The sequence below is a fragment of the Solea senegalensis genome, linkage group LG3 (genome assembly GCF_019176455.1).
Source record: "Solea senegalensis isolate Sse05_10M linkage group LG3, IFAPA_SoseM_1, whole genome shotgun sequence".
Taxonomy (NCBI): domain Eukaryota; kingdom Metazoa; phylum Chordata; class Actinopteri; order Pleuronectiformes; family Soleidae; genus Solea; species Solea senegalensis.
In genome coordinates, this window is record NC_058023.1 from 22881837 (window position 1) to 22894646 (window position 12810).

Below are 12810 nucleotides of genomic sequence, written 5' to 3' on the forward strand. Positions count from 1 at the left end.
AGCACCCACGCACTAATTATGATTAAATGTTAAGATGCATTTGCAAAATTTGGTAATTGGAGGTTTCAAGTACGATTAAGTGGCATGTGAATTCTGAACAATTCTGAGTAAAGTGACAGAGTCTCCTCTCCCCCTGTGCGACTGGATGAAATGTGAGGACATGACATGTACATCAGGGAAAACTCGTCTTCTAAAACATACGAAGCAGCACAGCAGTAGCTGTTATGGAGCTGGGCTGCACTGTGAGAGAGAGAGTGTAACAAGAAATGAAAGACAGCAGAGCTGGCGGGAGGCAACAGCCAGGTAACCTTACCCTCCTCAGACCCCCACCAGCTTCTGTAAGAGGGCGAGGGTGAAAAGATAAAGGTGGCACTTCAAACTATGGAAACCTGAAACGATCCTCATTCTCCTCTCTCGACTCCTACTCTCCTGACATCTTTCACTCCCCCCGCCCCCCTCACGTACATTACTGTACCTTCTGCCACCGGCATGACTCTCACTGAGTGATTGACTGACTCACTAACTGTCACTCTTACTCCTCTTTTGTTTCATTATCTTCTCCCTCTCTCACATCCACGCTCCCTTTGTCCTACCCCAGGACACAGTGCAGTGTAAAGCCATCTTACCTTTACCACTGTACTTTTAATGGGACATTTTTACAATAAAACAAATGTAATCAAAAGGCAGCCTGTGGGTGTATTTCTTTCACCTCGTATTGAATTGAATCAATGGAAAAACAACCTTTAGCGTCAAAGTAAAGAAAGCGATGAAGAGAGATAGTAGCGTTAACTGCAGGTTTCCATTTTCTGCGTCAATATGTGCATAAAAAAACCTGAACACATTTAAAAAATAGGCTCAGTGAATAAAGAACATTTAGTAATCACGTGACTGAAATGGCACTCCAACTTGCACATTTAACTGTACTTGAAAAGAAAGCATTTCAAATAAGAAATGGGAAGTAGCAAAAAATGCTCTTATGTGGAGCCTTTGTCATTCTATAATGACCCAGACTTGAGTGCATTAAGTCCAAGTAATGTGGTTAACATTCGCATTTACAGCATTTCAACTGAAACAATTTGTTCTGTCAAAGTAATTCCCAGTCTCACGGAAGCTGCGGCTTGTGCAGAATGTGGAGATTATAGTTATTTTGGTGCTCATTGTCACTTTTGGGTGATTACATCGATGTATTTTAAACCTCCTCAGTGAGGACAAGAGCAAAGCACGGTTGCAATCATTCACTCTCCATCTGCCTCTTCCAGATTATCAACTCTCCTGTCCCTTCTGCCTTATAGCGATCCGTTATTCCGGCCTCACATACTCACCTGTTCCCCAACTCCCTAATTAGTCTTTAGAACATATACCACCCCATTTCACAATTTTGTTTTCCATGTCAAATTACACTCCCATTTTTAGAATTTCCCTGCTGGTTAACCTGCCGGCCTGTTATCAGTGCCTCAAATCAGACTTCAAGACACTTGCACATGCTCATAGGTTACTTTATTAACATGGAAGGCGTCAGTAACTATGTAGAATAAGTCTGGATTTGATGCTGTTGTGTCATGTTATGTTGTTTTTGTTTAGTTTACGTTTGGTGTATTCTTTGTTTTTTTTTTATTACTAAGAAGCCACAGGTTTGTGCAAAAGGTTTGACCTCACTTCCCTTGAATGTCTTTGCTTCCTCTTGATCTGGCAAATACAGTGTACGTGGGTTTGAAATGTCTCAATCGTGATATTAAGTCCTTTTCCAAACCAGCTGTGACAACCATGTTTTTTAGATCTTTTTGTAAAGCTGTTGCTGTTAGCCCTAAGACAGTGAGTTAATGGGGAAGTAAAAACCTGCTCAGTCTTAACAGCGACTACCCGCTATCAGTAACAATGCTTGCTCACAGATTAATCAGGAAGAACACAGACCACACATGCACTAATCCAGCAGAAATGTACTCTCTAAATCCATCCTGGTGGCTCCATGTAATAATCCACTATATTTTACCCACTCACAGACATTCATTTATCAGCTCTGTCACCCCCTTTTCTTCCTCTTCCTTCGCTTCCTTCTTCCTCCTCCTCCTCAACCTCTCTTCCCTTTATCACTTCATCAAAAAGCAGAGGATATAAATACCTCTCAGCCTGGAGAAGGTTAATTAGTAAGGGGATTTTCAATTTGCTCTTTATCTCTGTGGGGGGGGTAAGTAGGACTCAGCCGGGGGGTCTATGGGTGGGTACAGTGGTACGGAGTAGGAGACGGTGATAGGTTGTGTGAAGGGTTGGCCGGATGGAGAGTAGTGAAAAACTGAGTCAAGAGACGACATAGAGATAGAGACAATAACAAAGACAGAGTGTGGGGGGGCAAAAATGGATCACACACACAGAATTAAGACAAAGGAGATTCACAAAGAGAAGCAGCATGAAAGGTGCTATAAGTGGAAGCTACAGGGTTTGCTGACATTAGAGGATCTCCAGGAGACCTGCAGGTTGAATGAATGGATCAGCCTGGTTATACTGTACTGTACACAGTTAAGGTGGTTGTATATCAGCTACACTCTTTAACTGTACTGTATTGCGTGAATTAAGTGTGCAGTAAAAATTCAATAAACATTCTGGCTGATTATAGCATTAGTGAAATCGACTAGAGAAAGAGACCAGTCCTAATGTTTTTTTGCGCAGGTAACGTAAAGACACAAGTGGTAAAGCATTATTTTTGGAAAAAGACCAAACTTTACCGCATGGAAGTCTTACCAAACACTTAATCCTGCTCAGACTGCTCTGTTTCCCAAGCCCCCACAGACTGAATTTCTCAGATGTCCCAGCTCCACTTCTTGAATTAACATCTACCTCTGATTTAATTAAAATTGTTCCGTAAGAGGATGTCCCCGAGAGATCAAAGGTCAGCTCAATAATCCCCTGGCACAGTCAACAAGTTTGACATTTAAGCAACAGCCCCCCCAGCATCTAATTAATCTGAAGACAAACAGGTTGGACACAAACAGAATCATTCAGAGCAGCACTTGAACATTAACTATGAAAAACAATAGACTGGGTTTGTTTTTTATGTTTTTCATCAAAAATGTTTGGGTTACCTTTTTAGAAATATTACATAAAACACTCATTTCAGATCATTGTATATCCAATATGTCACCGTATCCATCCTTGCTTTTTGATTCCTTTCCTGACTGAAAATCTTAACAGCACTTTTTGCCTTGTGTCAATGGCTTAGACGTCCATTTATACACATCATGGACTGGCTAATGTGCCAAGACCTGGATGAGGACCTTTATTTTGGTTATTCAGTGATCAATGTATTCATGATTTAGATATGCTTCATACAGTTTGTTTGTAAAAGAACAATTGAGGTTGATCACATAACCAAATTAATCTTAGATTATCCTTAATCCCTCTGCAATGGCCGTTAAAACCGTTTTGGCACACATTTAATTGACCTGTTTTATCAGAGGTCAACACTTAAAGCTGCAGTGCGTAACTTTTGTTGATTTTTGTTGTTGACGACGGTATTATTCTGCCTGTTTGCTCTTCATCAACAGAAACAACACGCTTATTTCTATGCTGTGTCCTTCATCTGACAATGGGCTGTCAAGCAATACAATCACTGAGGGAGTGTTTGTGAGTATACAGCGGTAGCACAGGGGAAGGTGGAGAGAAATAGGCATTCATCCCACCAAGCCGCTAAACAACTGGGTTATTTGAGCAGCAGAATTTACATCTTTTCATGTGTGCTTCTTTGAGTTTTCAGTCATATTCCAACCGTCTCACTTTATTGGCGTAATGTTCCTGTTGCGTCTGTTTGTCTTGACATAAGACAAATCACTTCCTGTGTGCAGTGTGGAAATGTCACCCTCAAAGAATCTGAACCCCTGTTTTGAAGCCTTCAGAATTGCAACTTGGCTGGTGCCACACTGACGTTATGCAAAAGAAAATTCAACAACGTTACTTGAACCCTGGCTCCTATTGGATGACACCAGCTGTCAATCACACTGTTGTCCTCTCATATTTGTTAAAAAGTATATATTATAAAAAGTGGAACATAATTTACAAAGTTGATGTCATATGCTTTAAAATATGTCCGGAATCTAATGATTAAGACAATTTACACCTGAGGGAAATGTTTACTGATGTCCTACAAGTGGGAATTAAACATTTGTCGAGTCTTTTTGATTGACTTCATTGAGGAAACCAGAGGACTCTATCCATATTCTTATAAGTACAGTTTACAAAGGTAATGCTTTAAACACAAGATGTAAGATGACAAATTGGAACAAGTTGAGTCAGTTATGGAGGTGTATATTGTGTTATTATATAAAGAGGCAGTGACAAAACGAGCAACATGCAGTCGATGTTCCTTCTCTTTCCCACCACATCAGGCTCCACGGTGATGGAAGGAGTGTAATTATATTTGTTGTTTTGTAAGACTACCTGTCACTATAGATAAATGAAGGATATCTGAGTACATGCTTCGGCTCGCTCCAGCAGATTCAAACTATACCTCAGTCCATGTGATGAGATAAGGGGCTATTGGTTAGTCAGCCAATCTGATCCTGGTTTAGGCTCCATGGCCAAACTGTCAACAATCTGATTAATACTAGCCTGCAGACTCACCACTGCCAACTGGCTGCTAGCCAGCACACACAGGCACACATACACCAGTGGCTAATTCTGTACATTGGAACAACACAGTAAAACCATTTGCTTTCATGAGATCTGCAGACATTTATTTTGTCAGTGCTGCGGCAACAGCTGAAGTGAGCAACACTTTTAAATGCCAAATGATTCTTCTTGTAAGTTGGAGCCAATGTGCAGCAATGGATCATCCGTTTAACAAGTGGAATTTCAACAATAACTACATTTGTACAACTCTGGCAGTGAGGGTGCAGAGCGCACACACATGCAGTGGGTTCTGCCAAGAACCCACCAAACACATACACACACACACACACATACTGGTTGCTTCGTAACAACCAATCTCAGTGAGAGCAATTAGTACAAGCTGAAACAAAATTACCCGTTTAGGGCTAAACTGGTGAATGGATAGAGGTCAGCACAGCAGCTGACAGCTGCTACAGCAAGTAGAATTAAAGTCCATCAGCACAGATGAAACTGTCATGCCCTTGTGAATATAGTGAATCCAAAATGAACAGCGTCCTCATCATATACTGTTGGTGGAACTGAAAGATTTCATTAAGAATAGTGTTGAGAGTTAAACGCTGTATAACAAACTTGTCTTTTCCGCCCGTTTGTCTTTGCTAACTTGCTATGAATTATTTGCCTTAACTTCAAAAGGTGGGAAACTATGTTTTAATAATTAACCCTTAGAACACAGTTTTTTTTCCATTAGTATGTTAAAACACAGTATATACATGCTATAAAACGATGTGTATTTTTTTTATTTACTATATAAACACACATGAGCAAAAAGTACTCAAAATGTTTTAAAATCAGATTGAATTTGTGAAATTTGGAAATACATCACAGTTCAACATTGACATGGCTTGGATTTATGAACAAAAACAAAAGAAAAATGATCTATTTTGTGAGTTCCGCACAAATATTGCTACTACTAAAAATGCGATGAATCCTAAATTTTTTAAAGCCTGAATGTGACCTGTAAACCCATACCCCCAGGTCGTCCATATAAGGAGTTTTGTATTATTCCCCACGGCAATTTACCATGGGTTTACCATAGGTGCGCCTGGTACCTGGTACCAAGTACTATTTTTAGTGCCTGCTCCGGCGAGGTTCCAAAAGCGTGCTAAGTACTATGCGGTGATTGGCCAGACTGCCGGCCACTGACTGGCCAGAGTGCCCTCACAGGAGGGGACGACCACACAAATCAAGCCAAATCAAGAATGTAATTCAGTGCCGAACTGTAGATCAGTTAAATCTACTTAAAGCCCACATAGACCGGAAGCTCCAATTAACGCTGTGTGTGTGTGTGTATCTGCGTCATTACCTCGTTTATGAAACCCTAACGTTTCAGAACAAACCACAGTAGTTCAGCCACTGCTGAGAAAATAGTGTTGTATTGTTTTCCTGGGCTCTGCAAAGCGGATCGGCACTTCCTTAATTTGATGTCGTCATCAGAAATCCTCACCACTTCTCTCACCACCATAGCGCCTCCTGGTGCGGGCACTAGTCCGGGCACATCCGGTTGCGTACATTCAACCGCAGAAGAAGAAGAACTACTCTCGTTGTAGCTGCTGAGATGCAGAGCATCCACCGTGCCAGAGGGGGAGCTGTGTATCTGAGAGCTGGCCTATCTATTACGTCACTTCCAGGTACTTGGCCAATCACAGGACAGTGGGAAAGCTCTTGTTGGCTAGCCAATCACAACACAGTCCACATTCTGGGGGTGTGGTTTTGGTCTGAAACAGCGCGGCTGACAAGAGCGTCAGTGAGGAGATATTTTGATCGGCTCGTTTGCAGCGATTAGGAGGTTTTTAATCATGAAAACAAGTTAATATATGTAAGTAAACCTCCATAACTAACATATATGTGTGATACAAGCATTCTATGCCACCTTTAACAATCCTAAAAACGTGGGTTAATATCCAACAACTACCAGGGAAATCTCCATATTTAACAGAGGAGTCTGGTGTATTTATGGACAGCACCGCCGATCACAAGCGGCATTACAGACCCTGCCGCTGTAGTCTGTGGAGTAGGAGTCTGTGCTCCGGAGACGTCGAGATACAAATCAAGCCGAACAGTGATGAACTGTAGATAAGTTAAAAACTACTTAACAAGATGCAACCTAAACCATGCCGTACCGAGGCGAGTAGAGCCGGTGGAAATACGTCCAAATTACATTCTATGTTTCTCAAACACATGTCAATGCCAGGCTACAAATAAATCTTTCTGGAAAAAAAGTGAAAAAAAGTGAAGACATCGTGAGACTGTCAGTCCCTTTTAGGTTTTCTGAAAATGACTGAAATGACAGAAAAAGACAGAATTTTGAGCTTTCTATCATGTGCACTGGGAACACATTGACCCTGTAATTGGAGTTTGATCATACTGTGGACATGTTTTGTTCATATTAACTGAGTAAGCACCCTGCACTGTAGATAACAAGCTGTGAGTGGAGATCGTACTGTGCCTTTGGCTATGATTGCACCTGCAATTTGTTTGGCCTGCAGCTGACATGTACTCATCAGTAACATTAAGTTAATGACTCCTCTGGGCTGTGTCTTACTTTCTTTTTCATGCAGGGTTCCTGTTTAACAGCAGCAAGGTGATTACACGAGGAGAAAGAACATTGTACATTTAATAGAAAAGGGGAGTAAAAGACACATTTTGATGTTTAATGGAAACCTGCATGTGACCCTATGCCCTTGCTGGTGTAATACACACATTATATGCTGAGTTTCGTGTTGCATTTTCACCCACCACTATCCTCTACTTCTGAGCCACATTTGTACGTAGGCACTCACCTTAAATAGCTCAAGACAGTTACATCAGATCCTGTAGCAAGATTTATATTTAAAAAAAAAAAATCATGTTAAGTCATTCAAAGGTCCAGTGAGGAAGAATGAATAATTCTTAATTAATAATAAGTCTAATTAATAGAACCTCCACTCTTTCCTAAGCATGTCACAGAACTACAGTGGCCTTCACATAACAAGGAGCATGTTTGACGTTTTTGAATTGAAATCACAATTTGAAACAACGCAATGACTCAACTTATTATTTTGATGGTGTCATGGAGAAATGATCCAACCAGTTTTAAATTTTGTATTACAGTGAATACTGAAGTGAAGCCTGACCTAAAAAGACCACATTGCAGATAGAAATTCAATCACAATATCTGTCAGAAAAAAAAATGACAGTTATTAAGTTCAGATTTTTTTCCCCCCAGTTGGTTCAAGCCTCCTTCTGCTTAAAAATGCAACATGCCCACTCTGACTAGTTTGTCCATTCAAGCTGCCATGGAAACACAGCGGGACACAGCAAGGCCGTAATGCAAGGCCTTTGTCCAAAGTACATGCAATGCACTGCACTGCAATGTAATTCTAAATACCCTCCTACAGGTTACACACTGGTCCTATAAATCCAATAATTCAATACTTTTGTTGCCATTATGTCAGTCACATAGTTTAAATTGTATGAATTGTTATGTATAATGAATATTGGCATTAGTATGACGCATAGACAGTATATAAAATTTACATGGTCTGTTTGAAAAGGATTTTTTTTCACCTGCAATCAGGCTCCTATTGTAAAATTCTGCCTGTCAATCACACTGGTGTTCACTCATATGTGCTGGGAAGACCTGAAACTAGTGATTGAGGGCATTAAGTCATCAAAAAAAACTGACAGCAATCAAGAAGAAAGTCGTCTAATTTTCCATTGATCTCCAATAAAACAGCGTTGTTGTTGCAAGCAGTGGGGGTCCACCTTCCATTCTACTTTCTCAGCTTTGTTTTTCAAACTATGTCACATTTTTATATTTAGTCTATGGTATGACAACACTCTCACCTCTTTGTCTCTCTCGATCTCCAGGCCGGCCTCCAGCAGGCTGGCCTCAAACTCTTGTCTGATCAGACACATCTCATGGTCAGCCGGCTCCACTGTCTCGTTCCCTCCAGCAAATCCAAGTTCCATGAACACCTCGCCAAAACTTGCTGCCTCTCCCCCCGGCACACCCGCTCCTATTCCTGCACCTGCTTCGGAGCCCACTGACTGGGGAAAGTTGCCATTGGAAACAATAGATAATCTGTCATGTGACACTGAGGTGCTGTTGGGATGACGTATGGAACTGTGGCGGCGATGATGGAAGACCAGGACGTAGTCAACTTTCCGTCGGCCGTCAGCAAAGTAAAGGCCTTCTCTGTGATACTGAGGGCTTGTAGGTGAATCCACAACCTGAAGGGACACAACAAGAAGAAGAAGAAATAAACAAAGTAAAACACCCAGAAAGTGCTCACTATAAACTGCTGTGATAAGGAGGTAACCATACTCTCATTTATTTATCACACTCTAATTAATGAACAGAAAGACAGCACACCCTGCACCTATAAGCAACAGGGTTATGTAATTACTGTTTGATTGAAATGTCAGCACACACCAAACATAAGTGGCTACTGGAAGCTTCTCAAAACACCGAAGTGAGAACCTTCAGCAGTGGAGTGGGCAGTCGATCAGATCACCTTTGGTTCTTTTAGTCTTTATTTAGACTGAAAGAGCACAGAGTGAGACTAAATATGGAGGACACAGGAGGGAACGCTCGATAAGCTCAGGGTAACGACCAAAGTAGTGGTTTTCTAAAAGCAGAATTTACCTGAGGACAGTTTTCTAAAACGTGCTGTGATGTGTGTCTGGCTGTGTGTATGAGGGCACGTGTGTTTGTTGCCATTTCTCGATTAAAAAGGTCCTAATTGAGGTAAAGTCTCATGCATGAGGCTGTGGACAAATGAATGGAAGACAAGGCAATATCCCGTCAACTTGTTGCTCAAAATGAGATGAATATGTATTGTGTTTTCCTCAGGGACATTCATTAACAAGGAACATATGTGCTACTAGCAACAAATTAGCTGGCTAGCATCCCAGATGAAAATCATTACCGTTTTTTATTATGTTGAAATAAACAATGCAAAAATACTGAATGAAATTTGGTGAATAAACTGATTCCAAATTACCTTCACCACGGCTTTAACCACATTCACACAGCGGCCATTTTGACGGTAAAATCACAGGCGTAAATAGAACCATGAGCGATGGCTGAGTTTGCGTTTAGCTTCCTCAATTTCAGGGTGCATGCTAGTTAACTGTCACAATGTTCTGACTTATATGGACTGAACAGCCTGTTAATGTGATCAGTAACACACTGGTGCGTTTCCGGGTACAACTAGTCAAAATGGCTGCTGTGCAAAAGGCACATTAGCTTAATTTTTCATGGAATTGACTTTGAAAGTACTGTTTTCCTGGCTGTGTTATTTGTTTAACCTTGTAAAAGCGTAGTTTAAAACTACATCTCGTTCCCAGGAGCGTTGGGGAACTACGGTGGCCTCAGCATAAGTAAGTCTCCCCTTTAAAACGTGACCCTTGGCTAAATGTACACGTAAAAGGTTAATGAAAGGCAATGAAAACCAAACAAAAGTAATTATGCATGTACAAAAACATACTAATTATGGGTAATATATTACATTTCTGCCAATAAACCCTCTTAAATGTTTCACACTGGACCTTTAAAAGAGAGACATAATAAAACGCACCGTCTGGACTGTCAGCAGAACAGAAATCTGGCCTCATGCTTTGGTTCCTCTCGGGCTACATTAGCTACAATACTGAAGAGCACATTCATGGCCATAGTCCTCCCACACAGGTGGTTTCACTTTACACTAATTAGACCTTTTCTGTTGACTGTGTGAGTGGACACAGGCTGTTTAACATCGGAACTGTTGGGGGGAGCAAAGGGCTGGGCAATAAATAAAAAATAATTATTGCATTATTTCAATAGCAAAGGATTGAAATACTGGTTGTATCAATAAAATGTTTATGACGCTCTGATATATTTTAACCTAGATTTGTAAAAGATATTCACCTGTTTAACAAGTGTTATGCTTTTTTTTCCTGCCTGTAAAAAAAAAAGTATAAAACATCTTACAACGCCCTTTTATTCTTTTTTTTATGTTATAAAACTGTTTTGATCCCATTTGAAGTTGCTTTTTTAGCTTTGACACAGTTTAAAACCCTGATGAATGAAACCGTTTCAAAACTGTGTCAACGGCAATGTCCTTGCATTGTTTTCAACCTGTGCTGCTGTGTTATCTTTACTGTGTTTTAAAACTGTAGTTTTCTGTAAAGCACTCTGGGTTGCCTCACTGCACTCACTCAATTGTGCTATACAAATAAAGTTGCCGTGCCAACAAGGATGACATTGATTTTGAATCTCTTCAGCAAGGCTCTACCCACATTTGGTCCCATCAGCAATTGTGGGTGCAGACAATAAACTGTACATCAAACAGTCACAACATTAAAATACCGCACACTTATTCAAACCATTAAGAACTCTCAAACCCACAAAATGAGTTCCATTTCACATTATTGATGCTTCAGAATTAATTCATTAAAAGCAGAAGAGATCTTCACTAATAAGCCACAGCATTTAAGCAGCATTAAAGCCACTTTAAATGTTAAATGTTAGCACTGATCAGTGTTGCCTCTCAGGATTCAATCTAAAATCTAAATATGAAATATTTAGCTGTTTTTCTACAAACACCAAATAAAGATAATGTATTGTGGTCACAATGGCCATCTGACCTCCATACACCCAGGACTCTAACTTCAATATATTAAAATATTTAAAATCGTCACTTTATGCATGTGAATTTATTCAAGCTGTAAATATTTTTCAATTTCAGTATTGAATGTACAGAATTTGATATCATTTCGAATTATATTAAGTGTATCACTTTGTGATATTGTGCATCCTCCTCATTTCACTGCATGTTTTACTCCTTGAGTCCTTGAACTGTACTGAGAAGATTCCCACTTGGTTCAGTGTGAATGATTCCAGAAAGCTTTTCTCATGCGTGTAGGTTAATTATTATCTTTGTTATTATTATTATCATTATCATTATTATTGTTGTTGTTGTTATTATTATTATTATTATCATTATCATTATTATTATTGTTATTATTGTTATTATTGTTATTATTATCATTATTATTATTATTGTTATTATTATTGTTGTTGTTGTTGTTATTATTATCATTATCATTATCATTATCATTATTATTATTATCATTATTATAATTACAGTAGCTAAATATAACAGTTTCTACAAGAGGTATACTGACAATTACTACAACGGGTTGTAAAATCCTCACTTCTCAAGGCAAGGACTAGAGAAGCAGATGGAGGGGATGCAGGTGGAAGCTGATGTCTACTTACCGGGATCTTGTCCTCACTCTGGGAGATCTGCATGTTGTTGAGAAGCAGACAAGAGTAGCAGCAGAAGAAGAAAGAAGAAGAGGAGAGGGATGAAAAGGAGCAGGGGTGAAAGTTTGCGATGTCTTCACTCAGACAACCACCACCTTCATCCCCATCACGCGCACATGACACTGGAGGTCAATGCCGTTAGTCCACGGAGCAGAAGGAGCTGCGGCTTCTCGCAGCCACGCTTCATTGTCCAGTGATGAAGATGAAGCGGCTGCGCGGCGCATGTAGAGCAGCAGCCTGAGGATCACACGCTGGTGATACCATCTCCCTCCAACTGTGTGATCTGGAGGCTGCCTCTGCGCACCGCCGGCGCTTTTGGCACGGAGCGTGCCACACTGTAAAAAATGCCCCTCTGGTTCACTAAATGCGATCAGCTCGTCAGGCTGAGAGAAGCAACAGGCAATCCTCCTGCCCCTAGTGGTTCCAGGTGGTAGTGTTGTTGTTTGGTCACTGTCTGAAGTGATGGTGAAGTTGCAGGTCTAGTTTCAACTAATTTCAGGTCTTTTTCAATATTATTATATTATAATAATATAATCAATGGAAAAGAAATACAGAACAATTAAAAAAGAGAGACTGTAAATGATCTTTAATGTGTGTTGTTCATTTTATAATTGACTACATTACTATGCAGAATATTTTTGCTTGCAGTGTCCATACTTTTGTAAACTTAACTGTTGACCACCATACTATATAGTGTTGTATGACATGGTTTATCAATGTGTAAGTCTCACTGTGGTCAGCAGCACTGTCTGACATTCATAGGCTACAGTGGTTAGAGTCAATTTAGAGTGTCCAAATGACAATGAGCAATGGGGATTGGGTACCTTGCTCAGGGGTTACACAAACCTTTGGTCACAATA

The 12810-nt window shown here is 40.2% G+C and overlaps 1 protein-coding gene across 2 annotated transcripts in view; it reads right to left on the minus strand.

Annotated features, from left to right (window-relative positions):
* The window catches only part of ano2b (anoctamin 2b), a 59179-nt gene that overhangs the window by 40003 nt on the left and 6366 nt on the right, over positions 1–12810 (minus strand). For both annotated transcript variants that reach the window (XM_044022770.1, XM_044022769.1), the window contains exons 3-4: positions 11903–11929; positions 8485–8871 (exon numbers count right to left, since the gene is read on the minus strand). In XM_044022770.1, coding sequence (XP_043878705.1) covers positions 8485–8871; positions 11903–11929 — 414 coding nt within the window. The remainder of the gene's footprint in view (positions 1–8484; positions 8872–11902; positions 11930–12810) is intronic.